Raw genomic sequence first — 23,483 nt, 5'->3', positions numbered from 1 at the left:
AGATGAACACTATGGAAATGACAACATCCAAATAAATAATTCAGCCATAAAAATTCCTTCCTTCTGCTAACTTCGTAAACGAGGTCACAGACTAGAGGAATGTTTCCTGTTTATCAATGATGCAAGAATCACTGCAGGTCTGTCATTTTAAAGCTGTATATTGTACATTAATAGATTTTTAAGGTCAGAAGGGACCATTATGATCATCTAGTCTGCTCAAGGACAGAATCAAGGAACATTTTCGGTCAGTCCCACATTTAAAACATAACAACCATATTAACTTGCTTTGATTTAAAAAAACAAAAACCAAAAAAACAGAACCAGCTTCTCCCCCAAAAGTGATCTTTCCAAATGTCACTCTACTCATTATTAATTTTATTAAATTAGATCTCCCTGCAGTAGGCCTGGTCAAAAATTTTTCCATTTGAACTGTTCTTCAAAGGCAAATTGGGTTTTCCATTAAGTGAATTTTTTCCATGAGAAGTGTCTGCTTTTGAAAGGAAATTTCCATTTTTTGTTAAAAAAAATCAAAACATTCAGGTTTGGCTATTCTGCTGCAGTGCCTCATGGGACCTGTAGTTCAGCCACCTCATGTTCCCATTCTCCTCTATGGTTCTGGATCCCCAGTCCTACTACATCTCTCATGACACCCCATGACCAGGAACTCCCAGGATGCAATGGTGTCCCTCCCCATGAGGGCAGACAGTGGTGCATACAGGGAGGTGTAGTCTGGCTAGTCAGATGTACTCAGGCTCACATGAGGCACCATAGTCACATTCCCAACTGCTGTTTTTTTGCCAGAAAGTTGCAATTTTTCATGGGGGAATAAAGCCCCATTTTCCAACCTGCTCTACTCAGCTAATTTTTTAAAGGTCAAGCACACATATTAAGCACTTACTTTTCCAAAGATTCTTTTTGTTACAACAATCATCAACTCACATCTAGGGTCTTTTATCCAGTGATCTCAAACCATTTTACAAAGGGGGGTAAATATCTGCATTGTACGGATGGCAGACCTGAGGTCTAGAGAAGGGAAGGGACTTGCACGAGGGCACTCAGCGGGTCAGTAGTAGGGCCAGAAATAGAACCCAGAGGTCCTGTGCCCCAGCCCAGTGATATGCCTGCTTGGGTCATGATGCCTCCTTTACTACAAATTTGCCCAAACATGTAGTCTCAAAAATGGAGCTTTAAAGCTCCAAATGACAGTTATAAGTATATATAAACCTTCTTAAACTATCAGAGGGGTAGCCGTGTTAGTCTGGATCTGTAAAAAGCAACCATGAGTCCTGTGCCACTTTAAAGACTAACAGATGTATTGGAGCATAAGCTTTCGTGGGTGAATACCCACTGTGTCAGACATGCGTCTGACGCAGTGGGTATTCACCCACGAAAGTTCATGCTCCAATACATCTGTTAGTCTTTAAGGTGCCACAGGACTCGTTGCTTCTTAAACTGTTGTAAGTTTAGTGTCCCTGAAACAGAAGGGTTAATAGCAATGGTGAGTGTCAGGCCTATGACAGATGCAGTGGAACTGGCCAACAGCTCTGCCATGGCACTTGCCTTGCCACTTGCAATGGTGCCGGTTTCTCTGCTCCCTGGACTTGTATTGAGCAGAATATGCCACAAGCCTTAAATCACATCAGACCTGGTCATGGTTTCCAGCTGGGCACAAATGTCCAGCACTGCAGTTAAACACCTGCCCCTGGCTTATGTCAGCTGACTAGAGCTTGGGCTACCGGGCTGTTTACCTACAGTGAAGACCCATATGGACCCAGAGCCTGGGCTCCAGCCTGAGCCCGAATGGTCTATGCCTCAATTAAACAACCCCTGAGGTCAAGTCAGCGGATACAGCCCAGCTGTGGGGTTTTAATTGCACTGTTGACATACCCCTAATCATCAACTACTCCAGAGATCAATAGGGGAAAGGCCACACAGTGTGTCAGGCTGAATTCACCCACAGATTGGGGGAGGCCCATTGGGGTTGCATGAGGTGTGGGAGCATCTACCTGATTTTTATCTGAACCGCAGACAGCAGTTTGGATCTGAATGTGGGACTCAATTCCCCAGCTCAGACCTCCACCAAGCCTGCCCTCCCCAGCCTTCCTCACTTTTAGCAGGCACTCACCCCGAACCTTCACCCAGAGGCTTCAGCTGATGGATTCCTCCCCCTGCCTCTGCCAGAGCAGGCCACCACTCTCATACGCTGTGGATTCTCTTGAATGTGGGTGGTAGTCTGACCCACTCCACCACATGTGATACAAGGGTGGCCACTCCCAGTTGTTCAGATAGCCTATGGGGCAGGGCACAGATCCAGGGCAGAGTTTTTTCATAGAGGTAGGGGCATATGGCTGACTCTGCTCCCCTCCCTGGCTCCAGGGTCTTGGGAGGAGAGTGATGGGTCTATCCTCATATCGAATCTCCTCCACTCTTCACCAGCATCTCTCCAAAGCGGGACAGATGCTGCTCCTTCTGTTCTCCTCCCCAGTTCTTGAAAACATATGCAACAAGTGCCTGCCTGGGATCAGGGGGCAGCTAAGCAGAAACCAGCGAGTTAGGTCTGCAGTGGAGACTGCACTCTGATGTCTCAGCCTAGCCTGCTTGAATAGGCCTGTGGTCCTTGCTCAAGGTACTAGGCTGAGCGGGGACTCCTGTTTTCCATGAGGCTTTGTTCATTCTGCCCCCAGGAGGTAGTTTCTGCAGACATTTCTGTAGCCAAGCAAGCCCAGTCCCTGTTTAATTTATTATAGATATGCATGCTGAGTAATCAAATCTCATCCCGCAGGTCATTAGCAGATTGCTGCAAGGGTGGAAATGGTGTCCTTCCATCCCTGTACAGTTCTACACAACCAGCCTTAGGGGTTTTCTCTCCCCCCTAGCTCCTTTGAGTATCAGGACATCCCAGAATACTACTGCAAGCACCTCCCATCCCAGCCAAAATGTCCAGGTCTTCAGCAGGAGTCCCTGCAGGCTCCTCCTGTGCCAATCAGGCCCCCACCCAGAGCACTGGAGGAGATGGGCCAGTGCTCTGATCCAATACCACAGAACACCCACCACGATCAGACACTTGGCTTGAGAGCTTAGACCATTCTTTGGAGTTGAAGACAGGAAAAGCAACACAGTTTGACTTTTATTGAACTAGAATGCTCCAGCATGCTGTAATTCAGCATCAGATACAGTGGTATGAAAGGGTAGCACATAGGCACGTAGTGTAGAGATCAACATAACTCATGCTCTATATCCAGCGTAGCATTAGTAAGCTAGTTATAAAAGCCCCTGTATTACTTTTGGAAAACATCCATCTGCAAACCCTCCACTCATCCCAGGAGGCGTAAGCTAATTAGGGCTCATTCATAAGCAGAGAATACAAAATCCACCAATTTAAAAGCAGAGGGAAAAAGGAAACTGTTCAGCCAAGTCTAATCTTTCTGCTACAAAGCATTCATGATCGGGGCTCAAGGAAAATGCACACAGGCATTGGGAATGTGGCAGAAGTCAGGCAAACAAGCAGGTACACATTGTCACAGGGGCCAGGCACACACAGATAGGCCTTGATCTTCCCCAGCTGTAGGGGCATGAGCAATATGTAACCACTGCTGAGAGGGAACGCTGATCCCACAGGCAAGCTCCTTGGGGCAGGGACTTTTTGTTCTTGGTTGGTTCACCACCTAGCACCTAGAGCTCCTAGGAATTACTGAAATACAAAGAACAGGAGCATGACTGGGTGGGTGCCAAATCACACCTCCCCCTAGCTGGAGGGAGGCCTGAAAGGGGAGCATCTGAGTTCCTCAGTAGCATGATGAAGGCCATGGTCATGCCTGCATCTCAAGACACTGCCAACTTCTGCCCACACGTCACCCTCTGCTCATGTGTACTAGGGAGTGAGTGCACAGCGGCTCCTGCTGCAATACCACTCATTGTAAGGGACTATGCTGATCTACGCTTGGCTTGGCGAGTGGCACGCTTGTGAAACTTGTTTGTTCTTGCAAATCCTTGCATGGAACACATGCCTGAGAGGAGATTCTATTCCTGTGCACTGAACCAAGACCCAGAGATGAAAGTCCACCTCACAGCAGCAAACCACCATATGAAGCAGCTGCCACTTACTACCATTAACGAATCGCTAACAGTGCAAAGAGGTGCACTAGCAGCGATATTCCCTACACCCCCATGCAGGTAGTCAGCACAAGGCGCCACATGCTATTTACACCCTGCTTAAATGGTGCCTAGAGCCTTGTGCAAGTCCTCCAGACTACAGTGAATTTCACCCTGGGGCCAAATCCTGCTTCCACTATGTCAACTGGAATTGCAAAGCTGCCACTGGCCTCCTGAGGCCAGAATGTAGGCCCAGGTGAGCACACCAAATGGTCTGCACTGTTGACAGAAGACATTCACTTTCATCGGCTCTGATAAGTGCTTTTCTGGCTGTGAGTGAAATGGCTAAACTTAAGCAACCTTTAGGAGGCGCCTTAACTTCAGGATAACATTAAGCTGTGTGTGTAAGGAAACTTGACTGAATTCAGCATAAGCCTCTTTAACCCAAGGCTGATCAATACCCCCTCAGGGTGAAATTCATCTCCGTGCAGAGGAGCAGCTTGAATCCTAGGTGCTACTTAGGAAAGGTAGTGCTCGTCAGTGGCCAGAGCACTGGACTGGGACTCAGGAGATCTTGGTTCTATTCCCAGCCATGCCACTGGCCTTCTGGGTGATCCAGGCAGAGAGAGAAGTGACTTGCCCCCAGTTTCCCCATCTGCACAATGGGGATAACAATACTGACTTCGCAAAGATCTATAGCTGAAAAGCACGAAAAGAGGATATATTAAATAGTGAATACCCCTTGCACTGGCTCCCAGCAAAGGGGTGAATTTCACCCACAATGCATTGTTCCTTTACTTGTCCAAACCCCCCATTTCCCAGAAGGCTTTGGAGTTTTCTAAGAAAGGGAAATACTGAACGGGGATAACCAGATCTCATTATTTTCTTCCAACCATCATGAATACATACACACCTTCACAGTAGCCAGGCTCTTCTCACTGAGCATAGAATGAGGATTTATTTGACGCCTGCAAGGAAAACAACAAAGAACCCCACAGACAACACAAAGCATCTCACATAACATGATGCAGAACAAAAATTGAAGTTGGCTAAGTCCAGGTTAACAATTCTCCAAAATGTTGGTAGCTCCTTGGAAATCTGATGTAAACATTAGATTTATAAAAATAGAGCTATGATTCCAAAAATAAGCCACAACAGTTCTGGCAGCACATTGACTGAGTCAACTTTCTGGAATTACGACTCACCCTCAGTCACCCCATATTGAAAAGAATGGCCAAGAGGGGTGGAGGATATTCCGCACCTCCAAGGATTAGATTAGGCAGGCACGCCATGTTCAGGCTTCCCAATGTGGCAAATTACAGGCAGGACTCCCGTTTTAGTTAACAGGATCCAAGTACTGGGAATTCTGACCCACCCCCTGGGCAGCATGTTTGTATTTCCAGGGAGTTAAATGACAGGCAGTTCTCTTTCACCACCCTTTCGATGGCAAGCACGCAAAGAAAATCCACACAACACTCTACGCAAGATGAAGGCAACTAAAAGTTCAGCAACATGATTGGACTGTATTCTGTTAGCAAAGCTCCAAGCATCTGTCCTTGTGTTTATGAGCAAAATCACATACACACAGACACAGACACAAGTCGCCGTGTTAGGAATGTGTTAGAAAGATATTTTGAGAGGCCCAGCAAAAGGCTGGCTTTGCAGCAATGGGAAATGTTGCTTTTAAACTGAAGTTCAAGGAGGCTTTGGCTTCCAGTGTTAATCAGTTGCTTTTCCTTTGGCCCATCTGATAACAAAGATGTCACACAAATCCCATGGTAATGCATTTCACTTACCTAATATTTACAATATATGCATATAGGAAAAAAAATTAAGACTAAACAAAATGTGGAATGGGGCACTGAGGGAAGAACTCTCCCCTAAGAGCTAATATATTATTGAATAAGGCACTTGTATATTGAGACTATTTTCAAAGGATCATTTGCAACTGGATTCCATCCAGCTGGGAGACCTTTTCTAAGCCTTTCAAGAGCAGATTCTGTTTCCAGTTACTCAGTGTAAATTTGGCATAACTCCACTGATAGCTATGGAGTTACTCTGGATTCACATCAACACAACTGAGAGCAGAATTTAGCACTAGTCTGCAGATCTGAACAAATACCAAACCTCCCTCATGTCTCCTTTGGAAGTTGAAGGCTTTTAGCACCTCACAGGATCTTTAGCAGAGGCCTTCAAAGCTGCTGCAGGGTTTTGGAGGCTCAGTTCCCATAAAAATGAATGGAAATTGGGCATCCAAATCTCACAGGCTGATTGGAAAAATCTCAACATTGAGTAGCAGATTTTTAAGCAGAAACAGGAAACTATAGCTTGTATTGCCTGGGCTAATATAGTACGAAATGGAAAGGAATTTGACTGTTCTGCCTACAGATTCCAGTACTTGTGACATGAGAAATAGATAAAAGGATGGAAGTCAGCACTACGACACACACTATGGCCAGGTCTACACTACAAAGTTTTGCCAGCATAGCTACGTTGATGGGGGTGTGAAACAAAAAACAAATAGTCACCCCCCCCAGCCAACATAGGTATGTCAGCAAAAAACTCCAGTAAAGACACAGCTAAGCAGGCATTAGAGTGCTTCTGTTGACATAGCTAATGTCATTCAGCGAGCTGGTGTTACTGTGCCAACAGAAAAACTTCTGTCACCATATGCTATGTCTACACTAGAGTGTTCTGGTCAGTACGGCTAGGCCAGCAAAGCATTTGTAGTGTAGACAAAGCCTCATTCTCAGCAAGAAAAGACCCTCTCAACAGAACCTTTATTTTCCTCTCAACCAACTTCCTAGGGAAAGATAATTCCACCTCTCTCTGCCTGCATGCTGAAGTAGAGAGAAGAGCTGTAAGCTTGGCTGTATACATGGGGAGTGGTTCTGCATGACTAAATAAAGGATAGCTTACAAGACTATTAAGCATTTTGTTGTTTAACATGTGACGTTGCAGGAGAACAATTCACAAGCATGAGAATCTTGATCAGATTCCGATGTCAGCTATGTCAGAATAAATCAGGATTGATCCATCAATCTTAACGGAGTTATTCCCAAATCACACAAGTCATTCTTAGTATTCAGATTTATAGTTATCCATCACCTAGCTACAAAACTGTAGCCGGAAGATTATTTACATTATAAGGGTCTGTCAGTAGGATGAGATTCAATCAGGAGGGAGAGAGGCCTGCACATGTGGGGCCAGCACAAAACCTAGACACTGCATAAGTGGGACTTAAGTGGTGCCTATGTCTTGTGTTGGCTGTCTACATAAGAGTGAATACAACCGATGCATTCTGAGCCGAAGTCCATTGAAGCCAGTGATTCCACTGGGCTTTTAAATCAGGCCATTAGCAAGCAAGGATTATAGACAAGTGAGATGAACCAGTACTTTCAAACATGTAGACCTTATCATAAGAAAAACCTTTGGGGGTGAAGACAACCAATTTTAACAGAACGATACCTCACCAGCTGAGCAGAGCTTCTGCTAATCAGATGCAATGTCCGGCCATCACTCACTGTGGGCAGAGTTATCTCAAGCATTCTCTAGCTATAGAAAACTCGAGACGGTTTAGACCTTCAAGGGTTTTATGAACAAAAAGGGAGCCCTGGCTGCCAATTTCAATCTTATGAAACACAAAATAAAATAGATAAGATATTTCCCTTGGAGAAATAGAAATTCCAGAAAACTCCTCAGGAGATGCCAGTTGATGCCCATTTCCAATTATGTCCCCTGCTTGGTAACAGGAAGATGGTGGTGGTGTACTGTGCATCTGATAAGAATGAAGAGGGCAGGGGAAAGAGCATCTTAAAGTGTTCTTCGCAAAGGGGAAAAAAAAAATCAGCCTTTTCCAGGTACTGATCATTGGAGGATTCCCCCGAGCAAGGGCAGCGAACAGTTCCGCGGTCTGCAGCAAGGCAAATACTGGCAACTGTGCACAAAATAAAACGTTTCAATAGAGATGGGCAAAGCCCTGGGGGCAGTACAGGCTGAGTGCACAGATTTTCTGCACTCATGGGGAGGAGGGAACTTAAAAAAAACAAAAGGTGATGAGTGAAAAAAGATCTTTTCAAATACTAATAAAAATAACAATGAGGAGACCAAAAAGAGATAATCCAGGCAGTTTGACAGCTGTTGCTGCTTAAGGCCATTGATTTCCCGTGGGATAGTTGGGCACCGTGGGATACTGTGGCAGACTGTTTCCAGAAAAGTTATTGTACTGAGCTTCCCTGCTTGGGGGGTCCCTCCATGAGCCGCTGTTCCATTCATCCTGGGCTTTCTGAAAGCTTCCGCCAGCCCCTCGGTAAATTTTATGTACCTAATAGGTAATCAAGAGAGCAAGAGAAGAATCAGCAACAAGCATCAAGTTCCCTTTCCAGTGGGAACTATGGTCATTTTGTTAATGCCTAATATACTAGACACTTCCTAGTGCTGTCCCATGTATCTGGTAACATCTCTGTTCAAGTATCAGAGGGGTAGCCATGTTAGTCTGGATCTGTAAAAAGTGACAGAGTCCTGTGGCACCTTATAGACTAACAGACGTATTGGAGCATGAGCTTTCGTGGGTGAATTATGCTCCAATACGTCTGTTAGTCTATAAGGTGCCACAGGACGCTGTCACTATCTCTGTTCAAGTGTCCACATTCCAAAGGAACAAGGGCGCTATAAACAGAGAAGCAGCTAGATAAGATCTACATACAGTCTTTTAACCCACTGCAGCATTATGACAAACTCAGGTTGGGGAATTGCATAGTAATGATGTTAGAAGCAATTCATCCAAACTAGGTCAGTTTACCTAGAATTCAGCATTACTGAAATTGCTGCATCCCAGACTGGCAAAGCTTGGATGCACGATAGGAGATTATATAGCTGGGAGTATAGTGGTGCAGGAGAAGGAGGGACTTTTTTCAGTCACCCTACCACACAGATGCTAACCAACGTATGACTGGAGTGGCATTATCCGTGATCTCAAAGAAGGCAGTATCCTCCCTCATTCCAGAGGTAAACTGTCCTGATGGCAGCTGCTTTGGGGTAAAGAACATATTTTGCTGGACTTGTCAGCTTTGGCATCTTCTTGTGTGACAGATTTTATCCCTCTGGCTTTTCTCCTCCCATGAAGGGCAACACTGGTGAAATACTCTGGTGAAGTCTCTCCTGTTGTATTGCCTATGACAGTGGCTCTCCAGCTTTTTCCTTCTGCAGACCACTTTAAGGAGAAAGCTCCTTCCATGAATCTCCCTTCCACCACCCCCATCTGTCATTGTATGGATCTCAGCGGGTTTAATTCTCAGAATCAATGGCTGTCCATGGATTCATGCTGGGAGGGACACGGCTGAATTGCATGGAGAGAACCCTCAATCGCACTCTCAACCTTTCATCTAGATTTGCCCTGGATGGGGATCAGGCTTGGCAGGGGGGCCGCCCCTGCACTGTCTATACTCTCAACTTTCTAGGATGCGAGTGGTTACAATGACCACTAAGCGGATGATTCACTTTGCTTTGATGCACAGAATTGACAGATACTCCACGTCAGAAAGGCAACTGAAGCACTTACCCTTAGGAGATAGAAGGACATTGCAACCGCCGACATTGTAAACATTATGGCTGGAAACAGCATGAACACAGCAGCTGCAACACTGGTACTAAAAAAAGTAGTGGCTGCCAACCATCCACTGGAAGAAAGTGAAATACAGAGAAGCATCACTGTAGTTTGTTTTCACTGCCAACCTCAAAATATTTGCAAGTGAGTTGTAAAGTTCCAGGATAGGAATGGAAAGGTAAGAACTAGGGCAAGAACCAGCTGCACACAAGTAGATACTTCCCCTGCACATCTCTGTTAATGCACCTCATGTCCTGACCTGCAAACATTCCCTGCTATTTGAATTCCAGGCCACTAGAGAAAGCCAATTGAATGGTGAGGTTTTAGGAAGTAAACAGACGTCCATAAGGGAACCAAATTTATTTTCATTTGTACAGAGATAGTATAGGGGCTAGTGGAATAAAGCTGGGGTTAAGAACTAGGAACATGAGAGTCCTTGACCAAGCTCTGAGTCTCCATTTCCCACAGGTCTTCATACTGTGCCTCACGGGGCACTCTGAGGAGTAGCGTTTAAACCCAGCATGTTGTGTAGCACCTTCGTTTCTGTTATTCTCACTTCAGCAGGATTTGCATCCAGGCTCTAAAGATGGCAGGTTAAATTATCAACTTTCTGTGACCTAAACAGGGAAGGTCAAGAACACACTCTCCAATTATTATTTAAGGATGAAACATGGGACTCTAGCTCTGTAGACTGGAGATGAAGTGAAACTTATGTGCATGGGGAAGATGGTAAGAAAGGATAAGATGTCTTGATCGCCTCACTTACACCCTCAAGCGGCTAGGTTAGAACCTTGCTGCAAACTCCCGGGTGGCTTCTCTGTTGCAATGGTGTGGTCATATGGAGGGGGAAACGGTTATTTATTGATAAGGACCTACCAAATTCATGATCCATTTTGGTCAATTTCACGGTCATAGGCCTTTAAAAATAATAAATTCAATGATTTCAGCCATTTAAATCTGAAATTTCACAGTATTGTAATTGTTGGGGTCCTGACTCAAAAAGGAGTTGTGGGGGGGTCACAAAGTTACTGTAAGGGGGGGGGGATTGCGGTTCTGCTACCCCTATTTCTGCGCTGCTACTGGCGGCAGCAGCAATTCCTTCAGAGCTGGGCAGCTGGAGAGTGGCAGCTACTGGTTGGGAGCCCAGCTCTGAAGACAGGGCTGCTGCCAGCAGCAGCTTAGAAGTAAGGGTGGTATGGTATGGTATTGCCACCCTTACTTCTGTGCTGCTGCTGGCAGGGCGCCTCCTTGAGAGCTGGGTAAGGATGGCCATATTGTGATCCCCCTAAAATAACCGTGCAACTCCCATGCAACTCCTTTTCGGGTCAGGACCCCCACTTGAGAAATGCTGGTCTCCCCCATGAAATCTGTATAGTATAGGGTAAAAGCTCACAGAAGACCAGATTTCATGGTCCATGATGCATTTTTCATGGCCGTGAATTTGGGAGGGCCCTATTTATTTGTGGGGGAAACATGTAACCCTGAAAGAACAGAAGGATGAAAATCCTATGCTGGTTCAAATCATGTAACATTCAGTCATTACCTTAGCGAGGTGAGAGGAGTTGAGAACATGCCCTCACTCCAATCAGGACCCTTTCTTTGTCCAACCCCTTTTCTTATCTCCCCCAACTATCCGTCCCCACCCCGCCCCAATCATCAGCATTTAATGCATGGAAATGTGGAACACAAGCTGAATCTATGAGACAAAATCTCCGCAGCTAGACAGAGAGAAGACAGACTAAGTGTTCCATTCAAAGACCATGGGTGCATCCTGCTTACCATGCTCCCCAGTTGGAGATACCGATCGCTTGTATGACAGTCAGAATAAACTGGGCACCAAAGATGAAGAAAAAGGCCATGAAATTAAAAGAGCTGTCAGACCTGTGAAATGAGAGAGGACATTAGGGAGAATGAAGGTGGTTTATCACCGTGTACTGTACCATGTTACTACGTCCCCATTCTCTCCATACACACTTTATCATAAAGCAACGGATCCCCACTCAGATTTGTATCTTGAAGATTAATATCCACCCCCTTTTCTCTAGTGCTGGAAGCACACAGGTTTCTGCATCATCAGGACTTAATCTCCCTCAATAAACCTAGGTCTTGAAATTGATCTAACAACCTAATTACACATATGACCACCTTCAGAGAGGCATGTTGTTTTCCACCAATACCTCAGCAGCCTCTTGCAGAGAAGACACTTGCACCATTATCCTGATTGCATGTCTAAACTCAATGCAGTTTGACACCTGTGCTTTTCATAATGCAACCCATCCATTTGCGAGCAGGCACAAGGCCATGGGAACACATGGGTATGAGTGCTAGCAGCCAGACAGATCCTGTATGTGCATTACATGCAATTACTGAGAACAAGAATCCTAGCTGGGAATATCTCAGTGGCTGTTTGTCATCAGTTTACATAACTGTGGTTAAGGGAGGTGAGCCATTGATAACCCAGCTCTGAGATGGATTAGGAAGAAAAACAGCTCTGGCAGCAATGTACAGAACGTATTTGAGCCTAATGAGCAGGGTGGCATGCTGCTAGGGGAAATAAGTGGTGTTCAGAGGCAAAGCTGCTTTTTGTAACTCCACGGCATCTCTGCCTTTTGGCTGGATAGGTCAAGCAGGTGCCAAAACTACTGAATGAGGTCAGAGTTTATGTCTGTGGTCCAGGTATGCATGGTGGCTACCAAAACTAGGTGTGCTGAATGGCCTCTCCATCACTGGGGTTCAGCATAGCTCCAGCTATACCATACAGCAATAGTAGCACAGATGGTACCATTAGACGCAGCGTCTTCACGTAGCAACACCACCCGTATTAGCCAGCCATTCTTTGGCAAGGAATACTGTTATTTTAAACCGAAGTTTAGCTCTGGACCCACTCATACCTGATGACATATTTAATAGTGCAAATTATTTACATCAGATCCACTGAATCACAGAAACAGGGAGGGTGTGTGTTCTAGGCCAGATGTACAAAGGTATTTAGGCACCTAAAGATGCAGAGAGGAGGTTTTTTAAATCCCCTAGGTGCCTAAGCAGGATAGGTACCTAACTCGCGTTGAAAGTCAACTAAATGAGTTAGGTTCCTAACTCTCCTTGAGTATGTAGTTCCTCTTAGGTGCCTATCTGCATGTTTAAGTATCTAAATACTGTTGTAAACCTGGTACTTAATGGCAAGAGAAAAGAATGGGACCGACCTTGGGCAAGTTGGAAACCCTCAGTCATTTACACCAGTGCAAAGTGCATGTAAAGTTGCATGAATAGCTACACAAAGGGCAGGTCAATGGAAGATGTGGCCCTCTGTCTCCAATAGTATTACCACCTCCCGGGGTGTTGGAAAGAGACTAGATATCCTGGGCTGAACAATGCTACAGAAGAGCAAAATGCTACCATCATGGCATTCTCCTTTCGAATACTGGATGCAAGTAGAACACGTTTACTGTGATAAATAGTCCACGGTTAAGGTAATTCTGTCTCAGTACTGAAACCAAAATCACAGTGAAAGGACAATGTTGCAGGCTGGACCTTTAAATGGACAATGACCTGGAAATAGTGAAGAAATCTCAGTTTGAAGGGGTGTATGGGAATCAGCTAGAGGAGTGGTTTTCAACCTGTGGTCTATGGACCCTTGGGGATCTGCAGACTATGTCTATGATTTCCAAAGGGGTACACACCTCCATCTGAAATTGTTTTAGGGATCGGCAAATGAAAAAATGTTGAACGCCACTGAGCTATAACGTGGAAAAAGTTGAATTCTGACCCACCTTTCCACTGGAAATTTGCCACAACTCTGTTCTCATGCCAAGGCTCTTGGATGTGGACATATGGTGAATGTTTCACAAAAGCATCCACAGAGTACGCTATCCCAGTATCTACCATGGCTGTAAGAATTGGGAACAAGCATAGCAAGTGGGTCTAACCTGACTCTCTAGAAGTCAGACTGGCTGTAATAAATCTGGCTACAGTATTCCTTTCCCATAAAGATTTCCCTGATTACACTGCTATTTTCTTTAAAGTGTCCTCCAAACTAATGTCATACTAACTGCTCTGTGGCTTGCTGGTCTGTCCCTAGGGTATTGGTTTTATATACAAGCATTTACACAGGGTAATCTCAAGGGCCTTTCAGCATTCAGTTGCACAAACACATACAAACAGCATTAAAGAAATAATTACAATCTGACCCCACAAAGCCCAAAGGAAAGCATTGTGGAGGAGTAATTTTTCCCAGACTTTGGAATGGAAAGTGGTCTTTGAACAGAGTTCTACTAGTGACTTGGAAACCTCAGGGACTTCTGAATTAGGAAAGGGGAAGAGAAAAAAAAAAAACACAGCCCAGTCGAGTAACACGTCTCAGATTTCATTTTTCACTTCCTTTAGGAGTTTCAGATGATTCAATTCCTTTGCTTTTCATATCCTTTTAGAAATTATCCTCCTTTGAATTCTATAATGTAATTAAATTTAGTTGCTATGGTTTTAATAATCTCCACTACATTAGCACACATATCTTGTTCGTATTTGAGGTGAGCATTTAGATGCAGATTCAGGAAAACACTTAAGCACCTGCTTGGAGTTAAGTACTTGCTTAAGTCCCATAGGCACATGCTTAAAATTTAGCACATGCTTGAGTGCTTTCAAGAATCAGGGCCTTAGTCTGTCTGCTTCTCTTCCTGTCAGCTGCTTCCGCTTTCTTCTAAATGAACTTCTCTTACCATAGAATTTGATGATTAACCAATCTAAAAAAAAAATACATTGATAGTGAAGGAGGGGAGAAAGGGTTGCCTAGGAAACTGGAATGACAGACTCCTGTCAGCTCTGCTAGTGACTTGCTGCATGACCTTGGGAAAATAACTTCCCCTTTTCCACACCTCAGTTTCCCTATGCAAAATGGAGATCAAACTTAAGTCCCTCAAAGAGATGTTGTGAAGCTCAATGCACTCATGTTTGCAAAGTGCTTTGCAATTCCAAGCAGGCACTAGAGACGTGCAAATGATTATTAATAAAAAAAAATGTAGGATGATTTTAAATATATTTATGCCGTCTGAGGAGAGCCCTGGTCTTTGTGGGTTACTTTCATTTAAACACTTCCCCTCCCAATATGAGTAACTAGATGTTGTGCCTAGAAACTAAAAACAGAACAGTTCTTAGCAAGCTGTTTCTGTACAGTTTTCCCATAAAGAACCGAGAAATCAAAAATCTCAAACAAGCCTTTAGAAGAATGCCTCCCATACCATTAGCGATGTGAATGCTTAGGTAACCCTAGGGATATTTAATAATCACAATACATTAACAATTTTTGAAGTATGGATTTCATGCTTGTGAAAGTGCAAAACCAATCAGTGCTGCGATGACCACAGAATAGGTCAAACTGCATGGTCATCAGCAATGCAAGATCTTGTTGCAAGCCGCCCTTCACCAATGTGAATCAGCCCTGTTCTGAAGGAACCCTTCATGGGGACAAGAGAGAAGCTAAGTTTCTGTGGCCTGGACCTCTCTGCCAACAAAGGGTCAGTTTGTGTCAAGGGTGGTGTTTTGTGGGCATGGATACTTCTCACTAATCATCGTATTCTTCACTGTGCTCATATGTAGCTTGTAGACTGTATCCTTCCCGACTACCTCCACCCTTTGTTTTGTCTATTTCAACTGCAAGCTCTTCAGGGCAGAGACGAGCTCTTAGTCCATATCCATACAGCATTAGAACAATAGGATCCCTTTAGGCATCATCATAAAACAAACAACAACAGGCCACCAGACAGAGACAGACAGACAGCAGCAACTTTCAGTCGCTCTCTCCCTTGGCTGGATTCAAACCGGCCACCCAGAGATGGGAAGCCCTATAGCTTCATCTATAAGCTCCTGCGCTGGCCAAACTTTCTTAACCAAATATTGTCGTAACTGAATATTCCATTTACTTTCTCCTTAATCTTTGCCCTGACAGACAGAACAGCTTGCGGGCATTGTCGTCTTGATCAACGTTTACTGAACGAACCTCCCAGAGGAAACCCTTTGATCGAAGGAAGAAGGTGAGTGTCTACTTACCGAAAGCCTTTGTATGCAGGCCGGAACCAGCATATGTAACTGCAGGGGCTGAAGAGAAAAAGCCAAAGGATGGCCAAGCCAAAATTAACGCCATAACCACCACCAATCCACCAGGCCAGGCAGCCAATTAGATTCACCATTAGTGTGATGCAGTAAACTAGAAAGAGAGAACAGGAGAGGGCATAAGTAGTGCTGTTTGCTGGCTTCAGAAAAAGAGGAAGCAAATGGTTTGTATTATAATACAAGGAGACCTTGTTATGGGAGGAATTGTTAGCATGATGAAGTGATTGGGGTGGACGTTATCAACACGCAGACCATGAGGCATGGCTGCTGCTGTAACTTGGCAGAACTGCTCCTAGGTACTGTCAGCTTTGAAATGGGGGAGATACCAGTAGAGGAAACAAGGGACTCATTCGGGAGCATATGTTAGTGGAAGGAAAACTGGGTGGATAATTTGGCAAGCGAAGGGATCAGTGAAAGATCAGAACTTGGACCTCTATTGTTACAAAGTAAAACTGAGTGGCCAGATTTTTAATTACACCAAGGTCCCATTATGCCCCAAGAATGGTATAGAAGGGTCTTTAAAGGAGTGGAATCATCCCATTGAAAAAACACCCCCTGCACTAGCTTCCCTGGGTAGCATATGGAGTCCAAGTAAGGGCTCTAGGATGGGTTTCCCCGCACACCATTGTCCCCCATCATGCCAGGGACTCTGGGCACCCTATTCTCCTATACCAGGATCTCTCAGTCACCCACCATGGCAGAGACTCTGCGTGTCCCTATTTTTCCCCAACTCCCATAACAGGATTCCACATCCCCCTATGCCAGGGTCTGCATATATCTTCCCTCCCCTGCAACATTATTATTTTACTTCTCCTGTCTGGGAGATGCACCATTCAAGGTTTCAACTTGTTTAACTCTATTGGGAGGATGAGCAGAGATGAGACAGGGTGTTATGCCGGAATGTTTTAATAGCCTCCATCAAGTATGTCTTCAATCTAAAGACAATTACAGAGCGGCTTGAAGCTGTGGCTATGCTAAACTGATGCCAGGAGCTCAGTGTGATGCCATTTTCCACCTTCTGGTTTTCTGATCCCCCCCTGCAATATTAATTGAGTTCTGCTTATTGATACCTAGAAAATTCCCAGAAATTTTAGAACGGATAGGATGCAGCATTAAAAAGTTATACAAAATCTTAGGACTGGAAAGGACCTAGAGAGGTCATCTCTAGTCCAGTTCCCTACACTCATGGCAGGACTAAGCATTATCTAGACCGTCCCTAGGCAATTCCATAACCTTCCTGGGCAATTAATTCCAATGCTTAACCAGCCAAACAAACAGAGATACCTCATACCATCAAGTTGAGTGTCTCGCAAGTTCAGGCAATTATATGCCCCCTCCCAACCCACTCTGGGGACACTGAGCAATTAATAAATGATTGTGTACGAACATATCACATGGGGAAGATAAACAGCTGAATCTTTAATACGAGAGGTTCCTTTCTAACTGATTATTCAGGCATTTAAGTTAAATGGGGGTTAACAACATAAAAAAGTTTTAATTAAAAAAAAATCCTTCTCTCAGTTATGCAGGTTTCACTGCCATGGTATAAGTTAACTTTAAGAGGTTAACAGAAGACTTGCTTTAAATGCCCTGGTTTGCACATGCCTTAAGATTTAGAAAATCGAAAACTCACTTTTAAGTTAAATCCTATTTAAAGTGACTAACTGGAGAGTCTAGAATTTTTAGTTTGATAACTTGTGGGCTCAGGAGTGGCGCCAGGGTTTCTGGCGCCCTAGGCAGAATTCGGGGGATGGCATTTTGTGCGCTCCCTAAGGGGCGCATGGGAGCTTCTGGTTCCACTCCCATCGCGCCGCCGAAGAAGGACCCTCTGCTGAAATGCCACAGGCGATAGCGACAGTCATTGAGCTGCTCAGTTGCCTGCTGCTGTCTTCCGCAGCACGTCGGCAGGTCCCTCTTCAGCGGCGTGACGAGGGAGGAACCAGAAGCTCCCGTGTGCCCTATGGGGAGAGCACAAAATGCTGCCCCCCAAATCCAGGCGCCCTAGGTGACTGCCTAGGGTTGCCTAATGGAAGCGCTGGCCCTGTGTGGGCTATGAAAACAAGCAAATACTATAAACCCTTTAAACCAATGGTGCTTTTAAAGCTGTGATGAAAAGAGGTTTATTACGTGATTTGCACAGGCATTTGTTCTCCAATAGTGGGAGCTCTGGAACAGGATTCCTCAAATCTCAATACACCTTTTGCTATTAAATGTTCAAATCCAATTAAAATAATGACCCCTCAGCCTTCTAATATGTATTTATTTTAAATATTTGTCTTCTCTTTTTCACTGTCTCTTCTGTAGATCTGTTTCTCTCCTCCACCCATCCCAGAAACCCAGCATGACCCAAACAGAAAGTGTGCGGCAGATGGAAATCTAAAATGCAGAGTGGAAAGCCCAGGTCTGCTCAGACATACATGTGGCTTAGTTGCCTAAATGGCTGGCACCTTTCCATTTTCCACTAAATTGAATGAGGGACGCTTTGTTTAAAAATTAAAAATCACACACAAAGGCAACTTTACAGCATGCAACATTTAACTAGTCAGTCTGGAGGAGACAAGCGGTTTCTTCAGGCAAGAAAATTAGAGCTTTTTTCAGCATCTCTGAATAACGAAAGAGCAATGAAGTGAAAGATCATCCTAATGTTTATACACACAGAAATCTCTCTCACGCACACATACTGTACATTTGAAATAAAATGCACAGCATCAAGTGTGTATTGTGTCCCTCAGTGAGAAAGTTATTTCTGTAACTGGAAGGGAAGCTGGGATGACAGGTATTTTGGGAGGAAAGGATTGGTAGGGCAAAGGGATTTTTTCATCTTCAAGAGCAGGGTTTCTCAAACTGGGGATTCTGACCCAAAAGAGGGGGGGAGGAGGGGGACAAGACTATTGTAGGGGGGTTGTGAGAGTGGCAGCTGCTGACCTGGCACCCAGCTCTGAAGGCAGCACTGCTGCCAGCAGCAGCACAGAAGTAAGGATGGCATGGTGGGGGGTTGTCACTTTTTTCGGGGAATCACCGCAGCCTCAAATATTTTCAAAGGGGGTGCCAGCTAAAAAAAACAAACAAAAAAAAAAGTTTGAGAAACCCTGTTCAAGAGCATTTCCCTGGCCCAGCCTTCCCTTTCTACAAGTCTGCCCATTGAGGTCTAATCTAATTTCATTCCACAGAGCGGAAAGCTTAGTTTCCACTCCTGGTTTCAGAACTGTTCAGCTAGATAGTACAAGCTCAGTGGACAGTGAGATCCAACAGTACTTGCTGTTCAAAATAGGATTCCCTATCAATTGTTTTCACCTACCACCCCACACTGGAATCTATACAGGTTATCATCAAACAATTACAGCCCATACTTGATGGGGAACACATCCTGGGGAAAAAAAAAAAACTTTCCTGAACCCCCTCTTCTGGCCTTCAGACAACTCCTAACCCCACCAAGCTCATCATTACAAGCAAGCTCCCCACAAACCAGGACACACCAGTGCAAAGCAGCACCAACCCAACCATAACAGATGTAAAACTTGCAGACATATCTCCACTGCCAAAATAATCAATGATGATGTTGTTCATCCTTCCAGTTTGAAGATGACCTTGACATCAGTGACTGGCTTGGTTTCTGTGAACCCCCGAGTGGTTGATGAGGCCAATTTGAGCTTTGAACTGTCTGTGGCACACTGAACAAGAGATGCCCCTATGGGTTAGTTGATTAACAGTGGACAAGCTGCTGTTGCAAGGTTTACGCTGCTGGAGCTTCTGCTCTGCCTCAGCAGCTCTCCTCTGCTCATAGACTGTAGCTCCAGTATGGATAACTTAGCTGGCTAGAACGATCATGAGCGAGATCTTCCCAACACTCTAGGTCAACGTTGATATGCCTCAAGGATAACTGAGGGAGTTCTTGAAACGTTTCTTATGGCCTCCCTGAGAGCGTTCTCCTTTGGCTCACCATAAAAGATCTTCTTTGACAGTTGCTCATCTGACATTCTGGTGACATGGCCTGCAAATCTCATCTGTGATTTCATCAGCAGAGTATGGATGCTCGGAATACCTGCCCACAGGAGAACCTCAGTATCTGGAGCCTTGTCTTGCCATTTTACCCTCATCAGTTTCCTCAGACAGCCCATGGGAAAGTGATTCCGCTTCATAACATGGCATCTGTACACCATCCAGATTTCGCATGCATACAAAGTTGGCAACACGATGCTTTGTATACCTTCAGTTTTGTCTGTTGATTAATACCTCTAAACTCCCATACATTTGCACAATGATCAATACCCTTTCCAACACACCTTTCCAGATCTCTATCACAACATTTAGGCTATGTCTACACTGTAAGGTACGCACTATAGCCACTTTTTATCGGCAGGAGAGAACTCTCCTGCTGACAAAATAAACTCACCCCCAATGAGGGGCAATAGCATTGTCTTCCACTGACAAAGCGCTGGCGTTTTTCGTTGGTAAAACTTTTGTCGATCAGGAGGGTGTTTTTGCATACCTCTGACTGACAAAAGTTTTACCAACGAAAGTGTAGTGTAGACATAGCCTTAGTGTACCTCATCTAGTGCACTAAATGCCCCAACAACTAGACAATCATCACGCTCAAATGACACACACAGAAAAATTATATAAACACACACAAAAAACACAAACAAGAAATGCTCTATCACCTGGGGACAAATCCTTTTCACAAAGGGATCATTCCAGATCTGACCTCTCAATCCTCCTCCTCAAAGGAAACCTGCACAACGCCTTCAAAAGATGAGCCAGGGAGCTTAAATTCATAACTATGCTAGACACCAAAAATCATGGACTCAATAGAGCCACTGGTTTTATATTTCATTATAACAATCTGTAACTAACTCTCCTTTGTCCTATAAATGCAGAGGTTTTAATTGTCCACTTCATTTTGAATGGTTTCTTGCAACATGTGTTAACTATTAATGTTTAACAATCCATTCCATCCTGTATTTAGCTGTGACACTCTTACTACCTTTCCCAGATCTGAAGAAGAGCTCTGTGGAGCTCAAAAGCTTGTCTCTTTCACCAACAGAAATTAGTCCAGTAGTAGATATTACCTTGCTCATCTTGTGTCTCATATATCCTGGGAGCAACATGGCTACAGCAGTGCTGCAAATATCAATTGACCGATTTGACTAGAACAGAAGCACTGCCCATCTAATCAGATTTAGGAGAGTTCTACATGCTAAGGATAATAGAAACCTTAGGGAATTTACAGAAAAATAGAGTTAAGAGATACCTCTTGTAGCAGATAAGAAAATTTTTGTGAATTGAGGTTATTACACTAAAGGGATAGAATTTTAATTGGGAGTGGGTGATGGAGTTTTATGAATAGTAACCAGCTGACATTTTACATATATGTGTGTGTCTAGCATCAGAGCTCTGGATATATTTAAATAAATACATCTGCAGATTTTTTAAGTTGTAAATACACTAACCTGCTCTCTCCTGAAAAGGCATGGATTCTGTAATCATTTCCATGTGAGCAGAGACTGGCACCGATGCAGAGTCCCACTGAAGTCAAGAGGGCTCCCCAAGAGTCTGCCTGTGTGGATCTGATTACAGGATCATGGTTTTAAATGTAAGGGCCAAATGATAAGCTTTATAGAGGGTAAAATGGATTTGGGTTTAGACTCCATTGGGAGTCGGGCATCTGAGTGTTAAAGACAAGAACACTTCTGTAAACTGCTTTCAGTTAAGTCTGCAGCTTTGGGGCAAGTAATTGGGTTTGTGTTGGAGCAGAGAGGCGTGTCTGGCTTAGCAAAAACAGGGTGCTGGAGTCCCAAGCTGGCAGGGAAAGCAGGGGCAGTAGTAGTCTTGGCACATCAAGTGGCAGCTCCCAGGGGGCTTCTGTGATCCAACCTGTCACACCTACTTCTTAGAATCCTAGAATATCAGGGTTGGAAGGGACCTCAGGAGGTTATTAATCCAACCCGCTGCTCAAAGCAGGACCAATCCCCAACTAAATCATTCCAGTCATGGCTTTGTCAAGCCTGACCTTAAAAACCTCTAAGGATGGAGATTCCACCACCTCCCTAGGTAACCCATTCCACTGCTTCACCACCCTCCTAGTGAAAAAGTTTTTCCTAATATCCAACCTAAGCCTCCCCCACTGCAACTTGAGACCATTACTCCTTGTTCTGTCATCTGCTACCATTCAGAACAGTCTAGATCCATCCTCTTTGGAACCTCCTTTCAAGTAGTTGAAAGCAGCTATCAAATCCCCCCTCAGTCTTCTCTTCTGCAGACTAAATAATCCCAGTTCCCTCAGCCTCTCCTCATAAGTCATATGCTCCAGCCCCCTAATAATTTTTGTTGCCCTCCGCTGGACTCTTCCCAATTTTTCCACATCTTTCTTGTAACGTGTGGCCCAAAACTACTCCAGATGAGGCCTCAACAATGTCGAATAGAGGGGAATGATCACGTCCCTCCATCTGCTGGCAATGCTCCTACTTAACAGCCCAAAATGTTGTTAGCCTTCTTGACAACAAGGGCACACTGTTGACTCATATCCAGCTTCTCATCCACTGTAACCCCTAGGTCCTTCCTGCAGAACTACTCCCTCGCCACTCAGTCCCTAGTCTATACCAGTGCATGCGAATCTTTTGTCCTAAGTGCAGGACTCTGCACTTGTCTTTGCTGAACCTCATCAGATTTCTCTTGGCCTAATCCTCCAATTTGTCTAGGTCCCTCTGTATCCTATCCCTACCCTCCAGCATATCTACCACTCCTCCCAGTTTAGTGTCATCTGCAAACTTGCTGAGGGTGCAGTCCACGCCATTCTCCAGATCATTAATGAAGATACTGAACAAATCCGGCCCGAGGACCGGCCCTTGGGACACTCCACTTGATACTAGCTGCCAACCAGACATGTAGCCATTGATCACTACCCGTTGAGCCCGACGATCTAGCCAACTTTCTATCCACCTTATAGTTCATTTATCCAGCCCATACTTCTTTAACTTGCTGGCAAGAATACTGTGGGAGACCATATCAAAATCTTTGCTAAAGTCAAGGAATAAACACATCCACTGCTTTTCCCTCATCCACAGAGCCAGTTATCTCCTCATAGAAGGCAATTAGGTTAGTCAGGCATGATTTGCCATTGGTGAATCCATGCTGACTGTTCCTGATCACCTTCCTCTCCTCCAAGTGCTTCAAAATTGATTCCTTGAGGACCTGCTCCTGATTTTTCCAGGGACGGAGGTGAGGCTGACAGTCCTGTAGTTCCCCGGATTCTCCTCCTTCCTTTTTTTAAAGATAGGCTAATGTTATGTAGTGCCCTTTTCCAGTCATCCAGGACTTCCCCTGATCGCCATGCGTTTTCAAAGATAATTACCAATGGCTCTGCAATCACATCCACCAACTCCTTTAGTACCCTTGGATGCAGCGCATCCGGTTCCACGGACTTGTGCTCATCCAACTTTTCTAAATAGTCCTGAACCACTTCTTTCTCCACAGAGGGCTGGTCACCTCCTGCCCATACTGTGCTGCCCAGTGCAGCAGTCTGGGAGCTGACCTCGTTCGTGAAGACAGAGGCAAAAAGAAAGCATTGAGTATATTAGCTTTTTCCACATCCTCTGTCACTAGGTTGCCTCCCCCATTCAGTAAGGGGCCCATACTTTCCCTAACCTTCCTGTTGTTAACATACCTGTAGAAACCCTTCTTG

The 23,483-nt window shown here is 44.7% G+C and overlaps 1 protein-coding gene across 5 annotated transcripts in view; it reads right to left on the bottom strand.

Moving 5' to 3' along the window:
- Positions 1–3,095: 3,095 nt before the first annotated feature.
- Positions 3,096–23,483, bottom strand: part of SCAMP4 (secretory carrier membrane protein 4) — a 32,934-nt gene continuing 12,546 nt past the window's right edge. For 4 of the 5 annotated variants that reach the window (XM_050933823.1, XM_050933824.1, XM_050933825.1 and 1 more), the window contains 4 exons: positions 15,740–15,896; positions 11,477–11,578; positions 9,653–9,770; positions 3,096–8,416 (listed from right to left, as the gene is read on the bottom strand). In XM_050933823.1, coding sequence (XP_050789780.1) covers positions 8,240–8,416; positions 9,653–9,770; positions 11,477–11,578; positions 15,740–15,896 — 554 coding nt within the window. In that variant the 3' untranslated portion in view covers positions 3,096–8,239. Of the gene's footprint in view, positions 8,417–9,652; positions 9,771–11,476; positions 11,579–15,739; positions 15,897–18,727; positions 18,855–23,483 lie in introns of all 5 variants that reach the window. The other variant, XM_050933826.1, reaches the window with a different exon arrangement.

This window comes from Gopherus flavomarginatus, chromosome 24 (genome assembly GCF_025201925.1).
Source record: "Gopherus flavomarginatus isolate rGopFla2 chromosome 24, rGopFla2.mat.asm, whole genome shotgun sequence".
Lineage (NCBI taxonomy): Eukaryota > Metazoa > Chordata > Testudines > Testudinidae > Gopherus > Gopherus flavomarginatus.
The sequence above is the reverse complement of the archived record's forward strand: the minus strand, read 5'-3'. Positions and strand labels throughout refer to the sequence as shown.